Source organism: Budorcas taxicolor, chromosome 12 (assembly GCF_023091745.1).
Source record: "Budorcas taxicolor isolate Tak-1 chromosome 12, Takin1.1, whole genome shotgun sequence".
In the NCBI taxonomy this organism is placed as follows: domain Eukaryota; kingdom Metazoa; phylum Chordata; class Mammalia; order Artiodactyla; family Bovidae; genus Budorcas; species Budorcas taxicolor.
In genome coordinates, this window is record NC_068921.1 from 28,576,370 (window position 1) to 28,594,743 (window position 18,374).

An 18,374-nucleotide genomic window follows, 5' to 3' on the forward strand; every position below is an offset into this window, starting at 1 on the left:
GTCATCTGATGTAAACAGCTGATTCATTGGAAAAGTCCCTGAAGCTGGCAAAGATTGCAGGCAGAAGGAGAAGAGGGCCTTCAGAGGATGAGATGGCTGGATGTCAACACCCTTGCAATGGACATGAACTTGGACAAACTTCAGGAAATGGTGAGGGACAGGGATGCCTGGAATGCGGCAGTCCTTGGGATAGCTAAGAGTTGGACATGACTGGGCGACTGAACAGCAACAAGCATCAAAACTAATAACTGTGGTGGACTTGAAGGAGGTAAGGGGGAAATAAGCACAACAACTAACATTGTAAAAAGCAGTTGCAGTAGAATCATAAATGAAGGCAAAATTTTTAAGGCAGAGTTTGATTAGGAGTGAGACATTTTCTTGGTCTCAAAGTACTTTTTCACAGATTGCTTAAGGGATGAAAGCAGAAGAAAACAAAGTGAAGAAACTACACCACCTTGATCCGGTGATAAAAATTAATACCACCTTATAATGGATAGACAGACATTCTGTGCCTCCTGATGTACCATCCTGAGGAAGAGCACAACTGCACCCGTGTGGTTGTTTCCACCAAGGATGCATAATTTGAATCTAATCAGGAGGAAACATCATAAAGGTCGACGAGAGAATTTCTATTTGAGGATGAGTCTGTCGCTCTAAGGGGATGGATTGCTCTTGGTGAGCCCTCTTGGTCATAAGGCTGTTAAATAATGCAATGCAAACATTAGAGACTGTGATTTTAACTACTTTATTTATAAATTAAAACGCTATGGCAACGGGTTTACTTACATACGTATTTAAATACGTGTGAAGAGATTAGCAGTTTCCCTGCAGGTAAAGAGTGGGTCTAGAGAGAGTGGGGAGACGGTGGGAAGAGAAAAGGGGCCCTGAGCAGAGGACTGCCAGTTGTTCGGTTTGTGGTTATTTCTAATTTAACAAACACTTATATAACACTTAGTTTTACCAAGCCCTGTTCTAAGCGCTTTCCACAAGTTGACAGTTTTAACGAGAAGGCTCAGAAAATGGGTCTTTAGTTCGCAAAACAAAATACAGCTATGACATTTTAAGTTATTTTATCACAAGTACTTTTATCTGTTATCAAGCCTCTGCTGCAGTGATTCTCTTCTTGGACAGAAAAACATGAACCTAGTCATGTAGAAACATTAGTAAGCCTAGTTGGCGAGGTGAAATGTTAAGACCCCTCTGAAAAGTTTTTGAGTATCCCTAAAAGCCTTAAAGCATGTACTCAGAACAGCTTATGTATCTGTTTTGGGTGTCAGGCACTCACAGTGTCTTTTCATTTAGGGGTGAACACCAGACCAGGTCGATGCCCGTTTTAGCCGAAGTTGGCATTTCTAAACAACGTCCCGCCTCCAATCTAAGAACTACTTCCGGCCTTCGCTTGTTTTCCTCAGCGCGTATGTGATGCAATGCATTCTGGGAGACGTTGAGATTTCCAGGCTGAGTGTGAATTCCGGACTTCGTTTCCCACAATGCCTTGGCGCGAATTCGTAATTCCTGCCGGGGTAACTGTGAGGTGGTCGCCATCTTGCGTACGGAGTGGCGACTTGATTCTCGGCCTCTGAGGGCTGGCTTTCAGTCCCACCCGGTATCTGTTTGGGGAAGGTCTCCGCGCTTCTTTCACCTACTGTTTTGAGGTCAATGCAGAACTGTGGTAAAGGGTGAGTAAACAGATCATTTTAAGCGAGGTGAGATTGTGGTGGGGGGGGGGGGGGCGGTGTTTCAGTTTCTTTCTTCTTCCCTCAGTGGCTTGGCTTCTCGCCGGCGCTTGACTGAACCCTTTAGGTTAGCCGTAACCAGAAGCCGGGAGTGAACCTTTGGGTCTCGGAGCTCTTTGAAATTCCTAGACAGAACCTGAACGTGTCTCCTTTGGGACAGAGAAATTGGGGGAAGCGCTTTTGCCCGGGCTACCCTGTTTGGAGGTCAGGAGGCCTTAGGGTTCAGGTTGTGTATAGGCCTCTCTCCTTTCTCTTCCCTGGGACTTTTCTGCTGTTTATAATGAGGAAGTGAGGGACTGAGAAGCGGCCTAGGAGGGGCCTGTTTCTGGGAGGTTGGCGTTCTCTTCAGGAGTATTTTCTTCCAGTCCCCTTGGGGCCGTCCTGTCTCACTCGTGTTTTTGCCCTTTCCTTTTGCTCTCGTATTAGAGAAAGGAAGACCAGAGAGCGGGCGGAATGAAGTATTGACCAAAACAGGCTTTTGAATTGTATTGTTGAGGGTCCCCAAAAATTTTCAAGGGAAGCAGAGTTTATTTAGCTACGAGATGGACGAACCATCTGGAAAAGATGAGGGCTTTGATTTGGGGAGTTGTCAGATTTCTAAACATCACATATTTCTGTCATTTTCAGGACAACTTAAGTTACTGTTGTTTTTTTCTTTAAAATTAAGGTAATACACACAGTTTGTGACACTTTTACTCTCCTCGCAAGAATAGGGCCTATAAAGACTGACATTTCAGTTAATCTGATGTTTGATTGCTAACACTTGTGGTTGTATGAGGTTTGCTAAGGACCTAGTGGTTTTAAACAGGAAGACATTTATGATACTGTTTATTACAACCAGTTTGTATATGTGTCATTTTGGTTGGCACACTTACTCCCTTTTAGTACACGATTGTATATCTGTGTCATCGAAATGTGTATTACTGATTGAGCTTTCCAAGCTTGCTTAAGTTTTTGCTTAGGTTCTCGAATTCAGAAATACATCAGTTAGATTAAATAGGAGATATAACTTTCTTTAAAAAAGGATGTTTATTTATCTTCAGTGAAACTCCTGCTTTAAATCACAATGTCATAACAGTAGTATGGGGTTATAAAATTACAACTTTAAAATTTTCGTGTTTTGTGAAAATGCTTTTTAAATGCTTATATCAAATTGTTTTTTTCTATTGTTTCTGAGGAAATTTTTGTTTAGATTTTTAAAGTATTTGTTGTGTGATTTGCTCCTCAGATGCCTTATGGTGAAATTGAAGCTAAATCCATGGGATATGAGGAAGAACTACTAACTGAACCATGCTCCAAGAAATTAAAGTCTACTGAAGAGGCATATGTTGTCCCCTATCATGGTAGTGGTAATTTTTACAGAAAGCAAGAGAAAACTGGAAGTGATTGGACGCCTGTAACCATCACTAATGTTAGAGGACATAGTTATCCTCAGGAGGACAAAACCCAAACTACAGATTTGCTGAAACCTGCGCATGATGGGATGCCTAGTGACAAACTGGATGTTACTGAGTCTGTTGATTCACAAGTTGTACAGGATATGCATCCTCCATTGGTATCCACAGATGATGAGATATATAGCACAAGTAAAGCATTTATAGGACCCATTTACAAACCCCCTGAGAAAAAAAAACGTAATGACAGGAGGAATCAAGCAGACACTATCAATGGTAGAGGTGGCAAAAGAGAACAAAAGAAACAGAAATTTAACTCCAAAACATCTGAGATTGACAATGAATTGTTCCAGTTTTACAAAGAAATTGAAGAGCTTGAGAATGAAAAAGATGATTCAGAAAGTAGTTGTAAGGAACCCGAACCCTCTGAGAAACAACTCATTGCATGTTATCAGAGCCATAATAATGATCTGTTAAAATCTGAAGAAGAAAAGAAAAAATATCTTAGTAATGGCCTTCAACCACATTGTGATTATCAACAGTGCCTGGGGAATGAGCCAGGTGAATATCCTTGTAATGGACAAGTGATACCTACATTTTGTGACAATTCATTTGCTTCCTTCAGGCCTGAGTGGCAAGCAGTGCATTCTTTTGTAGTACCACAAGACCCTCATCTTCCCAATTTTAACTATCACTTAAATATTGAAAGATTCAGTGTTCCACCAAATCCACCATCAAATATTTTCCATGCCCAGGATGACTTTGAGATGCAGAATGGATATTTTGTAAATAGTTGTCATGCTAACTGGGATTGTTTGACTTTTGATGAGAACAATGAATATATTGACTGCAGTGATATTACCAGTAGTGATCATCCCTCTAGAAATGACTACAGTGTGCAAGATGGGTATGCGAGTAATGGTTTCTGTGAAACCAGTGAAGGATACTGGAAAGATCCTTCTCTGGACGAGTGTAATGGAACAGACAGGTTTATAAACCAGCAGTTTGAAGAGGAAAAGTTACATAAATTGCAGAAGTTACTTATTCTTTTAAGAGGTTTGCCTGGTTCTGGGAAAACAACATTGTCTCGGTAAGTAAAGGATACCAAGTGAATACTTGGTAATTTATTGCTTTAAGATCACGATAGTTGTAATCAATGGCAAATGCTTTTATATGTCTTGTAAAAAATCTTTAATTTGTTATACTTGAGAATGGCATATGATGGTAAATATTTTAAAAGATGTTTTCTGATAGAGGAAAGGAGAATTGACATATATATTAAGATCCTGTTAAGGACTTTAAAAATAGATTCACCATGTGAAATAATGGCTGTGATGAAAGCAAATGCTATTTGAGAACTGTGCTGCCCTTCAAGTCAGCTATTCAAGAAGAGTTGGATTCATGGGTAGAAAACTTGAGCTTCGACTCAGTTATTTCAGTTTGTGACCTTGGACAGGTTTCGCCGTTAATGAATAATATTTATTTTTCTGGAATTATTATGAGAAGCAAGTGAGATAACCCAAGGAGAGGAATTTTAAGCTTGTTTTAAGAACTGTGTCGTGTTCGTACCATTGTTGATAGAGGGAACCTTTTTGCAGTTTCTTTAAGAGTTTGAAGTGAGCAATATTTGGAATTAGTGGAGTTAGAACTGATGATGTTTTATCGTGTGGTGAAATGTTTCAAATCCCTGTCTTTGTTTACATTTTTAAAGTATTGATGCAGTCAAACACATTTGTGCAGCTATGAAAAACAATACAGATTCTTTGTAGTTTATATAGGATTATTCGAAGTTTATGCTAGATAACAGGGAAAAGAGTCTATTTGATGTCTTTGGGTGATGATAAAAAAGTCCAAGGAACTATTTTGTAAATAGTTTATATTTATTTGCAAGACAGTCTAAAAAACGTAAACAGTATTTCTTCAGAAGCAAGAAGTTAGAGAAAGATATAAGTTATGTAGACATTTCAAGCTAGATTGTAAACTGTGATTTTGTGAATGAATTTTAAGTCTGCATTTTGATTCCTTTTTAGTGACAATTTTGTAGAGAAAATGATATTTCAACCCTTCTTTAGAAAGGATAGAAATTAAGAATGAAGTCTTAAAAACATGGGTGTTCTTCTAGATTTGGAATATCAGAAAAGAGATGGTTGGAAATTGGATGAAGGCATCTTCTGGTGAGGGCCTCTGGTATAGAATGTAAAAAAGAAGGGTTAGGTTTGGAACAACATATTGGAGTGTGTTGAAACTGAAAGTGAGTCAAGTGTAGTGGCAATTCAGTAGAAGTTCAAGGAGACATAATTGTAGTGGGAGATGAGAGGTGATTATATTTAATATGTTGTTCAGTTACTAAGTCATGTCTGATTCTTTGCGACCCCGTGTATATTTCTTTATTTGAGAAATTAGGTGTAATAAGAATGGAAGTTACAGTCACAATTACCATTTATGTTACTGTTTTTAGGTTATAGAGTACTTCCGTATGTAACCATCTTGGAAGATGAATTAGCCTTTTCACTTTTTAGAAGCAGCGGAGGCTAATAAAAAATGAGTTCAGGTTAAAGGACTTGGGAGAAGTTATAAAACTGGTAAGAAATCAAAGTGGGCATGTAAATGAGAGTGTGTTTCTTACCTAATCCTTCACTTTAATATCTATCACATGGGTTGCTCTATATCTGACTCGTGGCTTTGAATAGCTTGGTTAAAGCAGCAGAAGTATCTCTTTAGGTCAGCACTTTTTTGAATGAAGTAGAAATGGTTATTTGGGATTGAATATGAAGCCACATATTCTCTAGTGAGGAATGGTTTCATGTAGGATTTAGCTTTTCAAATGAGCTTTGAAAAAAGGAGTAAAGATTTGGAGGATCAGAGTTGAACTGATTTGGGGCACTAAATTATAATATTGTGTAGTATTAATATGTGGTAATGAGTTATAGTGAGTTAAATAAATTTCAAATTCTTTTGGGATAGTATTCAAGTCCCTTTCTTCCTTTAGTCTTTACCTACTTCTTTATCTTCATATCCTTATGCACTTGAACTAGTACCCTGCTCTCCACTGCAGGAGACATAATATGTGTCCTTTCATTTTTCTCAGGATTTTACTTATTTAGAGGTTTTCTTAATTGCCTCCACTTTTGATGTTTTGGTTTCTCATCTCAACCCTCACGACAGCATTATCTTTTTATTTACTGATAATTGACCTAAGCCAACTTGGTTACAAGTGGCAGAAGCTTAGTGTTTACCACAACTTCATGAACAGATTTTGATGAAACCAGTCTTACATTAAATTTGAATACAAGTACAGACTTTAAATATTTACAAATAAACCTGTGCAAACCAGTTCACACAACTTCTGTAGGTATGACAAGGTGCCAGCTCTTTGTCCTCTTAGGTAAACTGGCAGCTTTTTGATGAAAGGTTCATTTGAGGCAGAATTCAACAATATTCAAGAGGTAGAATTTTGTTGCTGTTGCAGTTGGCAATCAGCCAAACTGAATCCTTAGATTCCATGGTTGGTCTCAAGACCATTTAGGGATCAAGTTTGGGGTATCATTCTTAGGGGTATGGGCTAAAGATTTTGCTAGATTCTTATACTGTGTTCTTGCAAGGAGGAGGCATAAATCGAAAATACTTCAGCAAATCCACATTCCTTTATGCTACAGATTTCACCAGTGAGAGTATTATCAGAAGCAGTAATTTCATCATATTAGCAAAATGTCTGGAGTTGATCAGGAATAAAAGATAGTTGAAGCACTTGTCAGAGAAAGTCCTACTCTGCTGGCTTTGATGATGAAGGGACCATGAGTCAAGATGGATATGTAGGTTGCTTTTAGAGAAATGCTAGTCTGACCACAACTTGATTTTAACCTAATGAAGCTGATTTCAGACTTCTGACCTTCAGAACAGTAGGATAAATAAACCTGTGTTTTTAGCCACCAAGTTTGTGATAATTTGTTATAGCAGCCATAGAACACAACGGTTTGAAGAGAGGAAGAGATTTTTTTTTTCCTTCTGTTGGAAGAGCTCTCAGTTTAAACTCCAGAGGAAAGATTGACTTTTTCTTATGTAGGGTTATTTTTTCTTCTTTCAAGGAGTATTTGGCGAATGAAGTGTCCCAGTAGTCCTGGGCCAGAGGGTATGCAAGGCCACTCAGTACATAAGGAGGTAAAGAACTCATGCAGTATCAGTTTTACTCAGAGTTTTTTTTTTTAATCACTTCTATTTTTAAATATATATGATGTGTTATAGAAAACATGGTTCTTAGAAATTAAAAAAAAAGCAGGAAAGTTACAGTGATTCTATATATAATAGACCATTTAGGGTAGTAGGACTCTCAAAATTACATTTAAAGAATACAGCTCACTTGTTACTCAAGTGAAAGATTTTAAGTACAGAGTCAATTTTTTATCTATGGTTGTGTTACAAAGTTCCCTGAAGCTGACTTGTTAAAGCAATAAACATTTATTGTCTCACAGTTTCTGAAGGACAGGAATCTGGATGCCTCTGGTTCAAGGTCTCTAATGATGCTATGATCACCACGTTGCCTTGGGCTGTGTTTTGGTCTGAAGGCTTGTCTTGGGGAAGACCTGCAGGGAATATCTCTCAGAATTGAAGACAAGGCTCATTTCCTTGTGAGCTATTGGATTGAAGGCCTCAGTTTCTTGCTATCTGTAGGCTGTAAGGTCTCCTCAGTTGAGGGGATTATCCAAGGGTGTGGACACTAGGAGGCAGGGATGTTGTGAGCTATTTGTTTTGGCTCTTCCACCGTTGTTTATGTGATTTTGGTGGCCTGGTTTCTGAAATTATTTTCATTTCTGAATTTGTTTAATACCACATTGGCAAGGTTGTTGTGAGGATTAAATGGAATCATAGAGGTATATGTATAAAATGCTTGGCACATACTAGGTCCTCAGAAGGATAGCTATTTTGAAAAAATACAAGTCAAGTGGCCAGTGGGACCACATCTGAAATTTTTATTGTATACTTGATTTCTCAAAAGTCTAAATTTTGGCATTCTGAGAATCCATTTTAGTACCTGTCGTAACTTGGAAGGGTTCTAATAGAATCTGACTCAGAACTTTGAAAATACTAATAGTCTTAAATAATTTACTTTTGGTTCAGATGGTTGATATGACATTAGATATATCTAGATTGATAAATGTGTTTTTGAGATAATTAAATAATTTACTTTTGGTTCAGATGGTTGATATGACATTAGATATATCTAGATTGATAAATGTATTTTTGAGATAATTCAGGGAATTTTGAAACGATGCATGAGCAGTCTGGGAGGAAAATGTCTCCCCAAGCTGAAATTATTTGCTGTAGTTATGATTTATACACCTAAGATATTCTTCATTGAGATTTGCTCATGTTTGATGTTGACATGGTTTAATGATATAAGTTGATTTACTATTCCTTTCCTCCCCACTTTTTTTTTTTTTTGGAAGAGGTTAAGCATTTCTTGAGTACAGAAGATCCTATATGCTTGTAGTATGGTATTATTAAATCTAGAAGATCACCTGCTAGTAAAGTAGTAGAACAGAGGGGAAAAAAAAAAGAAACATATGTTATCTAGGAAAGATAGTATCAGGATTCTGGTACTTTTAAACATAACTAGATATCATCTAGTTGATTATGATCAAAATTTTTTTAGACAATTGAGCTTTGGTTTGGAATGCTAATATTGTGGCATTTTTTTATCACTTACAAACAAATAGGATGCCAAATGTGTTAGATGGTATATTTTGGGAAAATCATGGCCAGTTAAAAGAGAAATCCAGTTTTATCCTCAAACAATTAATTTAAACCATTTCCTTTTTTTAAGATTCATTTTTAATTGAAGGATAATTGCTTTACAGAGTTGTGTTGGTTTCTGCCAACTTCAACATGATAAACCATTTACTTTGGTTTGCTTAAAGTAATTTGAATCAGAATTCTATAAGTGGAAGTATACAGTACATTTTTTATATTTATATATGGTTTTATTTTCATATAAAATATATGCAGTTTTATCTGAGGAAAGGAGAGATGTTTGTTATTTTAATAGTTGAAATTCTGTTACTTTTATTAGGAATTATTCTTGAATCATACCAGGACAATATCATCCCTTCCACCACCTTCTACTCCCTTCCCCTTCTCAAAAAGAGATTATAGAATTATATGTGCTCAGTTGCTTCAGTCCACTCCATGAACTGTGACCTGCCAGGCTCCTCTGTCCACGGGATTCTCCAGGCATGAATACTGGAGTGGGTTGCCATGCCCTCCTCCAGAGGATCTTCCTGACCCAGGGATGGAACCCACATCTATTAAGTTTCCTGCATTGGCAGGCAGCCTCCTTACCCCTAGAGCCCCCTCAGAAGCCCAATACGATGATAATCCAACTGCCTAATGTTTGAAGGAGGGGAGATACAGTGAAAGTCGCCTCAGTTGTGTCTGACTCTCTGCGACGCCATAGTCTATACAGCCCATGGAATCCAGGCCAGAATACTGGAGTGTGTAGCCTATCCCTTCTCCAGGTGATCTTCACGAGCCAGGAATCAACCAGGGTCTCCTGCATTGCAGGCGGATTTTTTGTTATTGTTGGATCCAGATTGTTCCTACTGTCTTTTCCCTTTTATCAGCACATCTCCAATCTCTTTCATGAGTCACTGGTTATGGGAATTCTCTTACACTGAACACTTGTCAGTCTCTCTGTGCTTAGAAGTTAAAGGTGGTAAATCGTGAGAACAGACCTTGATTACCACCGACTTGTTCTGAAAGTGTGTTCTTTGTTCAGTATTTAGTAGTTAATTTCATTTAGTAATTTAATCTCTTAAAAGTTAAAAACATGATTATACTCTGGAGGATCATTGACTGTTTCACAGCCTTAAACCTCAAGTCCCACTTTCAGGTCATGCATGTTTGTGCTTCATAGAAATAGTATATCAAAGCTATCAAAACTTAATTTGAGCCAAATGTAGTTTTCCCCAGATGATTTGCTTCGTTATGCATGCTTGTTTTAGGTTACCTATTGCGTTAAATTTAGGCAATTTTAGACACCAAATACAAATTCACTAAAGTTAAAACATGGAAAGTTGACATCATTTTGAAATTGAAGAGTGTTTTTAAAAGTTGCAATATAGAAATCACTTTAAAAAGTTTTTATTACTGGCTATTATGTGGATTTAAGTATGAAGTGATATTTGGAATCTGAAAGCTTTTTAAGGTTCAACTCCTGTGCTGTTCTGCCTGCAATATATTTACAAATATGTACCAGCTATTCATTTACTAATCTTTCCTATGTGGCTTATTTCTGATGGTTATAGATTTTATAAATGGCACCTTTATGATTTCTTTTGTTAACAGAATTCTGCTTGGTCAGAGTCGTGATGGCATTGTGTTCAGCACTGATGACTATTTTCACCATCAAGATGGGTACAGGTATAATGTTAATCAACTTGGTGATGCCCATGACTGGAACCAGAACAGAGGTTTGTTTTGGGCCAAGTCTCCTGGGATAGAATATTTGACTAGGAGTCACAATACCTGAATTTTTATTCTTCACTTTTTTTTCTTTTTACCAACTGGGTGACTTTGACAAGCCATCAAAAGAGCTTTGAGACCCAGTTTTTCATCTCTTAGAAGCAGTGATAATTATACTTACTCTGATTGAGGTGAAAATCAGAGAACGTAGTTAGAATATTTTTTAAACTGTAGATAGTGTACATAAGCCAGTACAATAGAAGTATAGGATGTTTTGATATACTGCTTTATACCTCATGAACAAATTCAGAAAACTTCTGATACTACCTCATGAACAAATTCAGAAAACTTAGATATTTTTGTTATGTGTTACCAAAAGTTATTTCCTCGAGTAATGCTAATATTTTCTGAGTCTTAATGTCTATGAATATTAAACATTTTTTTCACTGATACAAAAAAAATTACTTAATACACTTTTTAGAGGCACATGGGTCAATTTGCTTTAATTTTGGAATAATAGTTATTAACCTTGGCTGCACATTTGAATCACTTGGGGATTTTTTTTTTTAAACTCATGCCCAAGTGTTAGCCTCAGAGATTCTGGTTTAGTTAGTCTGATGTGCTTGCGTGCTCATTCACTTCAGTCATGTCCAATTCTTTACGACCCTTTGGACTGTCAGGCTTCTCTGCCCATGGGATTCTCCAGGCAGGAATGCTGGAGTGGGTTGCCATGTCCTTCTTCAGATCTTCCTGACTCAGGGATCGAACCTGCGTCTTCCCAGGCACTGAGCCTTTGGGGAAGCCCCTGGTTGGTCTGGAGTGGATCTAAACATTGGTGGTTTTTTTTTAGTTTCCCAGATATTCTAATGTTACAGTCAGAATTGAAAACTACTAATCTAGAACTGTGTAGATACATGCTTATATTATACTATAATCTGACTTCTTTTTTAAAAGATTAAGAATGCAGTGATGATGAAACATTATTTAAACCTGGAGTAGAGCGATTACAATGAACAGCCTATTTGCTTCCTTGTGGTAGTCATTTAACTTGTAGGATTTATTTGGTTCAACCTTTTTTTCTAAGTAAATGGTTGTCCCATTTTTAGTGATGCTAAGATCAGTAGCTTCAGAGGGACAGTTTGCTCCCTGTTTTATTCAAGAATGAATGGTTTCCTTAATCAGTTATTTCATTAAAGTTGCAAAATTATTTTTCTAGATCTGTCATTCCTTCTGTGTTCAGTGGCTAGAATTCTTCTGTAATGAGGAACGTCCTCTTACCTAGAACTAGCAGCTAGTGTTACCCTGAAGTACAGTATATGCAGGAAAAGCAGCATAAATGCTTTTCTTTCTAATTCTCAATTTTCAAAGTAAGGAATTTCAGTGAGGATATTTTTGAATAAAAAGTTTAAATGTCAGATAAGTTTGATTTTCAGACTATTTTCTAGTATTGATTCTAGGATTTCTCCAAATATTTATTTTAGAAAAAAATATTTTAAAGATTAATTCTTTTTTACTTTTTAAAATGCTGCAGTGTTACTGCCCAAGTCAAATAAGGATCATACTGGCAGTTCCCCAAAATGCTTAGAGTTATTGGCCCAGAGTTAAGAGGAACAGAAGTAGATGATAAGGGGAATGAGGCAGTATATCTTTGGTGAACTGGAAAGTTTGTTTGTGTGGGACATGTTTTTTCTTTCTGCAATACTAGACTATTTTATTAAAATGTTTTTGTCGTGTGAATTATACTCGCTGAACATATTGGTGTCTAGATAAACCACTGGTTTTATTAGTATAGTAAGTGTGGACTTTTCCAAGGTAATTTTTGACCCCTTTCAAGGTAATGATAACTGGCAATCACTAGACATTTTGAAAGTTGTGAGCATTACATTTAATTTACAAACATTTATTGAATACTTTTAAGTGCCAGTCATTATTCTGGGAATATCAGTCTGTCTCATGTTTATCAAAAGAATCTAAATTCATCTTTAACTGCTTATAAATTTAAAATATCTCCAAGATGTCGTTATTCTCTTTCTTAGAGTATGGTGGTTAATTTGTTTGAGAAAATGACTCTCTTTATTTGAGTATTCAGACGTTGTTTTCTTAGGACCTTTATTTTCCTGGAGTGCACTGGAATGTGGTATTGGATGATAATTATTCATGGAAAGAGAATAATATCTCCATTCCTGCAAATCAGAGATTATTTGGTTAATAAGCTCCTTTTGTAGAACTTGACTCCTTAGAGGTGTAAGCCGGTCTATTAGACATTAGGAGAATTACTTGAATTTTTTTTTTTTAATGAAAGTATGATCACTGTTTGGGGTGAAGCAGTGGGAATTGATAGCATCTTGGTATCCTGTCTGTGACCCAAATTGTAACTTTCTTTTAATATTTAGAGACGTCTTCTCCCAAATATGTATTTACATTCCACATTAGTCATTATTACTTAGCCTTTAAAATTCTATCTTCCTTTAGACATCTGTATAAATGTTTTCATTATGTGAAACTTAGTGGTTTGAATTCTAAATCCCAGCAAAACTTCCGTATCATTGCATTTTGCCTCAGTCTTTTAAATTTTATAGTGGGGAGAAGGAAATGGCAACCCACTCTAGTATTCTTGTCTGGGAAGTCTCATGGACAGAGGAGCGTGGCAGGCTATAGTCCATGGGGTCTCAAAAGAGTTGGACACGACTTAGCCACTAAACAACAACAACCATCCATAGCCCCACCTGTTAGAGGTAATCTGTGTTACTCTTTTGGAGTGATGCTAAATAACCTGTTATGTAAATTCAAAGCACTAACTAACTGATTTGCTCCTTGAGCATCTGCAGCTTCCAGTCTGAGGAAATCTCAGGTTTCTCTAGGAAGAGGCATGATACATGAATCTGGAATGACAACAGCCAAGTCAGGAGGTCCCCCGAGGGCCAGAGAGGTCAGAACCATGAGAGGGTGATCCTTGAGCAGACGCCCAGGATGGAGACAGAGCCAAAGGGTGGACACCACCCCTCTTCCAGCTGTGGCCACTTCAGGAAGGTTTCTGAGAGTCACAGGTCCACTAGCCTCCTCCCCATCCAAGTGACTGCTCTTCTGCTGCTTTCTGTGAGAGCAGTCTTAAATGGAGTCTCTCTCATAAATGATGGAACTCTGTAAAATAAAATAAATTTTATAATGGGCTTTTAATTGTCTTGCCTGTCATTAACAGGAATCACTGTGAAATAATTCTCATCTCATACGGGAATCAACAGCATAGGGACAGGGAGATATAGTTTGAAAAGTTCTGTTGTAGCTCAGCTCCCAATTTCAGAAGTCATTGTCCTAAGAAATATCCACAAAGTCAGTTGAACCATGAAATTTAGTTGCTTAGGATGTAAGTAGTGATAAATCCATAGCCCTTTTTTGTTTTTTAACCTAAGTCTCTTATTTCAAAAGAATTATTGGTAATTTTACCTATAGAAAACAACTTTTGGTGTCTTAGTAACTTTCCACATCTTTATATTTTGCCCAAAATGAAATCAGTTACATATTGTGTTGTAAATTGCCATTTTCTGTTAAAAGTCTCCATCTTTCCATATCATTAAATGTTTGTCTCTTTTCATACTCAGACCATATTCAGATGTAACTTGCCCCTACATTTTCTGTAAATGAAAGCTCTAGACTGAAGTCTTCATTAACTGTAAGTTCAACAGAATATTTCCCCTAAAATGTCCTTTCCAGCTAGTTTTTTAAAACCAACATTCGGTCTGAAGAAAACCCATTACATGTATTTATGTCTCTTAATTCCACTTAATCTAGCAGAGTCCTTTTATTTCCATGCACTGACTCTAGAGATTGCAGTTTTGTTTTTAAGTACAGGGATTTAGAAAATTGCTTAATGAATGTTTAAATTTTATTTTATATATTTTTATCTAATAGTTCTGTTTTTTTTTAAATTTATTTTTTATTTCAGCAAAGCAAGCTATCAATCAGGGGAGATCGCCGGTCATAATAGACAACACTAATACACAAGCTTGGGAAATGAAACCATATGTGGAAATGGTAAATATGAGATATGAGAGAGTTTTTCTATTCTTTTCAGTTTTTTCATATTCTGAAATTTCAGTTACTTTGATGTTTGCTATTAAAACATTTGTTCTTGTTCTCTAAAGAGGTGTGTCCATTTGCTCAATTTTTTAAAAATTGAGAATGGTGCTTATTAAGCAATATATTCATCTTGTTAGTTTTGCCTGGACTTGAGAATAGTGATTGGAACTTGACTGTTAAGTAGCCTTAAAATTTTTATAAACCATATTATTTTAAAGGTAAATTTTTCTTGGTTGAGCAAATTGAGAAGTATTGTCTAAGTGAAATTTATATGTCTTCATCTTTTTACTTTAAGAAGTATTCTCTGGGTTTTTGTTTTCTTCCTTTCTTTTGTGTAGGCCATAGGAAAAGGATACAGAGTAGAGTTTCATGAACCTGAAACTTGGTGGAAATTTGATCCTGAAGAATTAGAAAAGTAAGGCGCTCAAAAAAAATTTTTAATCTCTTACCTTTTTTTTTTCTTTCTTTTCTGCTTTTCATGATCAATTTCTTTACTAGCTTTTGTTTGTTAAATCTTTGATACCTATGAATAGGGACTATTACTACTGCTGCTGCTGCTGCTGCTAAGTCGCTTCAGTCGTGTCCAACTCTGGGCGACCCCATAGACGGCAGCCTACCAGGCTCCGCTGTCCCTGGGATTCTCCAGGCAAGGACACTGGAGTGGGTTCACTTTCTATTAAGAGGAGCATTGACTAAATTCAACTTGTTTGAGGCTCTTTGCAGAATTACATTTCCTTAAATGTTCTTTGTTAAGTGTGTTCGTTACTTTTTCTTAGTGACTTCCTGCGTTGGTTCCCAGTTTATTGAATGCTAGTGGAGATCCAGAAAACTGAGAGAAAAACTAGGACTTCTGCTTTTTAGCTAGGCCACTTCTCTGCATTGCCTTTCCAACTTCATCTCCTTCCCATTTTAGATCCCATCACCTTTTTACCTGATGCTTTTCTCTCTCCCCCTTTTCCATCTTTACTGCAACATATCCATTATCCTATAGCCAAGATTTAGGGAATCAATGTGTTTAAGAATTCAGATTTTTTTTTTTAAATTTTAGAAAGGTAATACAGAACCTGTACCTAATTGTTAGCACTCCTAGCAAGAGTTTGGGGCAGCATGGCATAATCAAACATCTCCGTGTTTCTGCAGCAGATTGTGAATGATCAGTCTGTTCAGATGAGAAAAATTTATATGGTTTAATGTTCTGAGTAGATCATGCTGCCATATGAGTACAGGCATGGTTAGACTTTGCTTCTGTGTGAGTCAATAGAAAACTGAATTTTCAGAGTATTTTAGATTTCAGGATTTGTGAGGGATTGTGGTCTTGTATACTTTCAACCCTGATCTTCCATTTGTGTTTACCTTTATTCATTTCCCCTGGTTTTCCTGACTGTAAATCATTTTTCCTTTCTTCATTTTCACTCCTCCTACCTCACCTTTGTTGACAGCTTTTAACTCACATACCTTACAATTTACCCATTAAAAGTGTACAATTCACCCATTAAAAGTGTACAGTTCAGTGGTTTTCAGTATATTCACAGAGTTGTGCGACCATCACCTCTCTTTTTAAGATGATTTTTTTCTCCCACATGTTTCCCTCTTCTGCTTAAAACTGTTATTCTGTGTATGGTGTTCAACTGCTTTCTTTCCTCTTTGCCTTTCATTCCTTTTGTATCTTTGAATTTTTATTGCTTTGGTTATCTTTCTTTCCCTTTCTAATTTGCATGCCAAATCAAATTTATGAAGAAACTGGTAGATATTATTAATATCTGGTATTCTTTGGCTGCCCTCTGTGTGATTATTGCTCCTCAGGTAGAAAGAAGAGAGAGTTTAAAAACTAAAGATACGCTTAATCAAAAAAAAGTAAAAAAAAAAAAAAAAAACAACTAAAGATACTTGGCTTGTGTTGAATAAGTGAGTTAATGGAAGTATTGTACAGTTAGGCTTTATTTGCATTTGAGACTGTTGAAACTTATTATAATTCTTAATATAAAATAACTTTACAAAATAAAGTCAATTTAACTGCAATCTAGTATAGTTTGACAGATTTTTATGTCATTTTTCTGGGAAGATGAGTTAGCTTTAGTAAGTCTAGAACTTAATAAATGTAAAATATGTTCTGTATGTTTTGCCATGTCCAACTCAAGTTACAGAAAACTACAAGGGTTAAATTCTTAAAAAATTTTTTTGAGAGACAAGAATAATTTGTAAACCACTTTTTGCTGTCAAAATTAAACTCACAGAAAAGTACATTAAAAATATGTAGTTTAACAAGTTTCTCATAAGTCAGATATTCATTTAACTGTTACTCGTGTCATGAGAGCTTTACTAACACTTTAGAAGTTTTTTGAATTCCTTTTCCTGGTAACAGTTCCCTACAATTACTTGTTTGCTGTTCCTTAAAGCCTTTTTTTTTGCTTTAAAAAAAATCCTTCACTTTAGCACCATAGTTTAGTTTCTTTCAAAGTTTATATATTAATAAATAGAATTACACAATATATAGTCATTGTCTCTAGTTTCTTTCATTCAATACTATGTTTGTGAGATACGTAAAAATTGTATTGCTAATAATAGTTTGGTGTTGATAATAAATTTTTTAAATGCAGGTGTGTTAAAAATAACTTTTACAAGTTATACATATTTTATATTGATTTTTGTAAGTCCTAGAAACCCACTCTATTCTGTAATTCTCAAAACGGTGTTGCATAATCTTTTTATTTTGTTGTTTAAAAGTTGGGGGTCATTAACTCAGTGGTTCAGTGAACCAGTAGTTAGTTCTATGTGAAGAAAGTATAATCAGTTAACATTTTGCTGTGATTTATGGTATTTTAAGCCTTTTTACTATATTGTTTAAAACTGAGAGAGCCCTTTTTTTAGAGGTATATCTTCTAGTATTTATTTGCAAAATGTAATTTAGACTCTATTCTGCTCTGTTACTCTAAAATAGGTTAATCCTATACATTCTTAAAAAATAGAATTAAAATCCTTTTCTTTTTTGGTAGGAGGAATAAACATGGTGTGTCTCGAAAGAAGATTGCTCAGATGTTGGATCGTTATGAATATCAAATGTCCATCTCTATTGTAATGAATTCAGTGGAACCGCCACACAAAAGCACACAAAGACCTCCTCCTTCACAGGAGAGACAGAGGTGGGGAGGCTCTGTAGGCTCACATAATGAAGTCTGTGTTACAAATAATCATTAAGTTGGCTATTTCAGCTAACTCATTTGTTGCTTGCCCTTAAAAAAAATTAGTGAGCCTGTCTTGAAACTTAAGTAGTTTCAGATTTTAACAAAAGACCACGTTGCCTCACAAAAGATGTTCCCAGCAAGTTGTTTAAATTTTGAAGTGTAAATAAAAATTATATAAAATTGTATTTTAAATGTTTTTATAATCTTCTGTTGTAATACTTTTGGTTATTATGAAGACCCCTGAGTAGAGTGGGTAGGAACCAGAATGTTTTTCTATAATTGAATTTTAAACTGATTTTATCTTTTGTAGATGTCAGACAGTTTTATAGTTCATACCTAAATTCAACTTTTCATAAAACTTTAGTATTTTTCTTTGACTATCTTAAATATTTAATATTAACTTGTTATAGGAACTTTAGTTGATTCTTCTATTCATAATACTGGTAAAATTATGCTTTTCTGCAAATTTATCTTTGTAAAGTATTTCTAAGCTGTCATTAGCATATCACTTACTAAAACAAAATTCT

General features: G+C 35.9%; 1 protein-coding gene across 3 annotated transcripts in view; it reads left to right on the forward strand.

The window, feature by feature from the left end:
• The first annotated feature begins 1,564 nt into the window (after positions 1 to 1,564).
• The window catches only part of N4BP2L2 (NEDD4 binding protein 2 like 2), a 68,515-nt gene continuing 51,705 nt past the window's right edge, over positions 1,565 to 18,374 (forward strand). For 2 of the 3 annotated variants that reach the window (XM_052649879.1, XM_052649878.1), the window contains exons 1-6: positions 1,565 to 1,679; positions 2,965 to 4,220; positions 10,472 to 10,596; positions 14,532 to 14,620; positions 15,004 to 15,080; positions 17,659 to 17,805. In XM_052649879.1, coding sequence (XP_052505839.1) covers positions 2,965 to 4,220; positions 10,472 to 10,596; positions 14,532 to 14,620; positions 15,004 to 15,080; positions 17,659 to 17,805 — 1,694 coding nt within the window. In that variant the 5' untranslated portion in view covers positions 1,565 to 1,679. The remainder of the gene's footprint in view (positions 1,680 to 2,964; positions 4,221 to 10,471; positions 10,597 to 14,531; positions 14,621 to 15,003; positions 15,081 to 17,658; positions 17,806 to 18,374) is intronic. The other variant, XM_052649880.1, reaches the window with a different exon arrangement.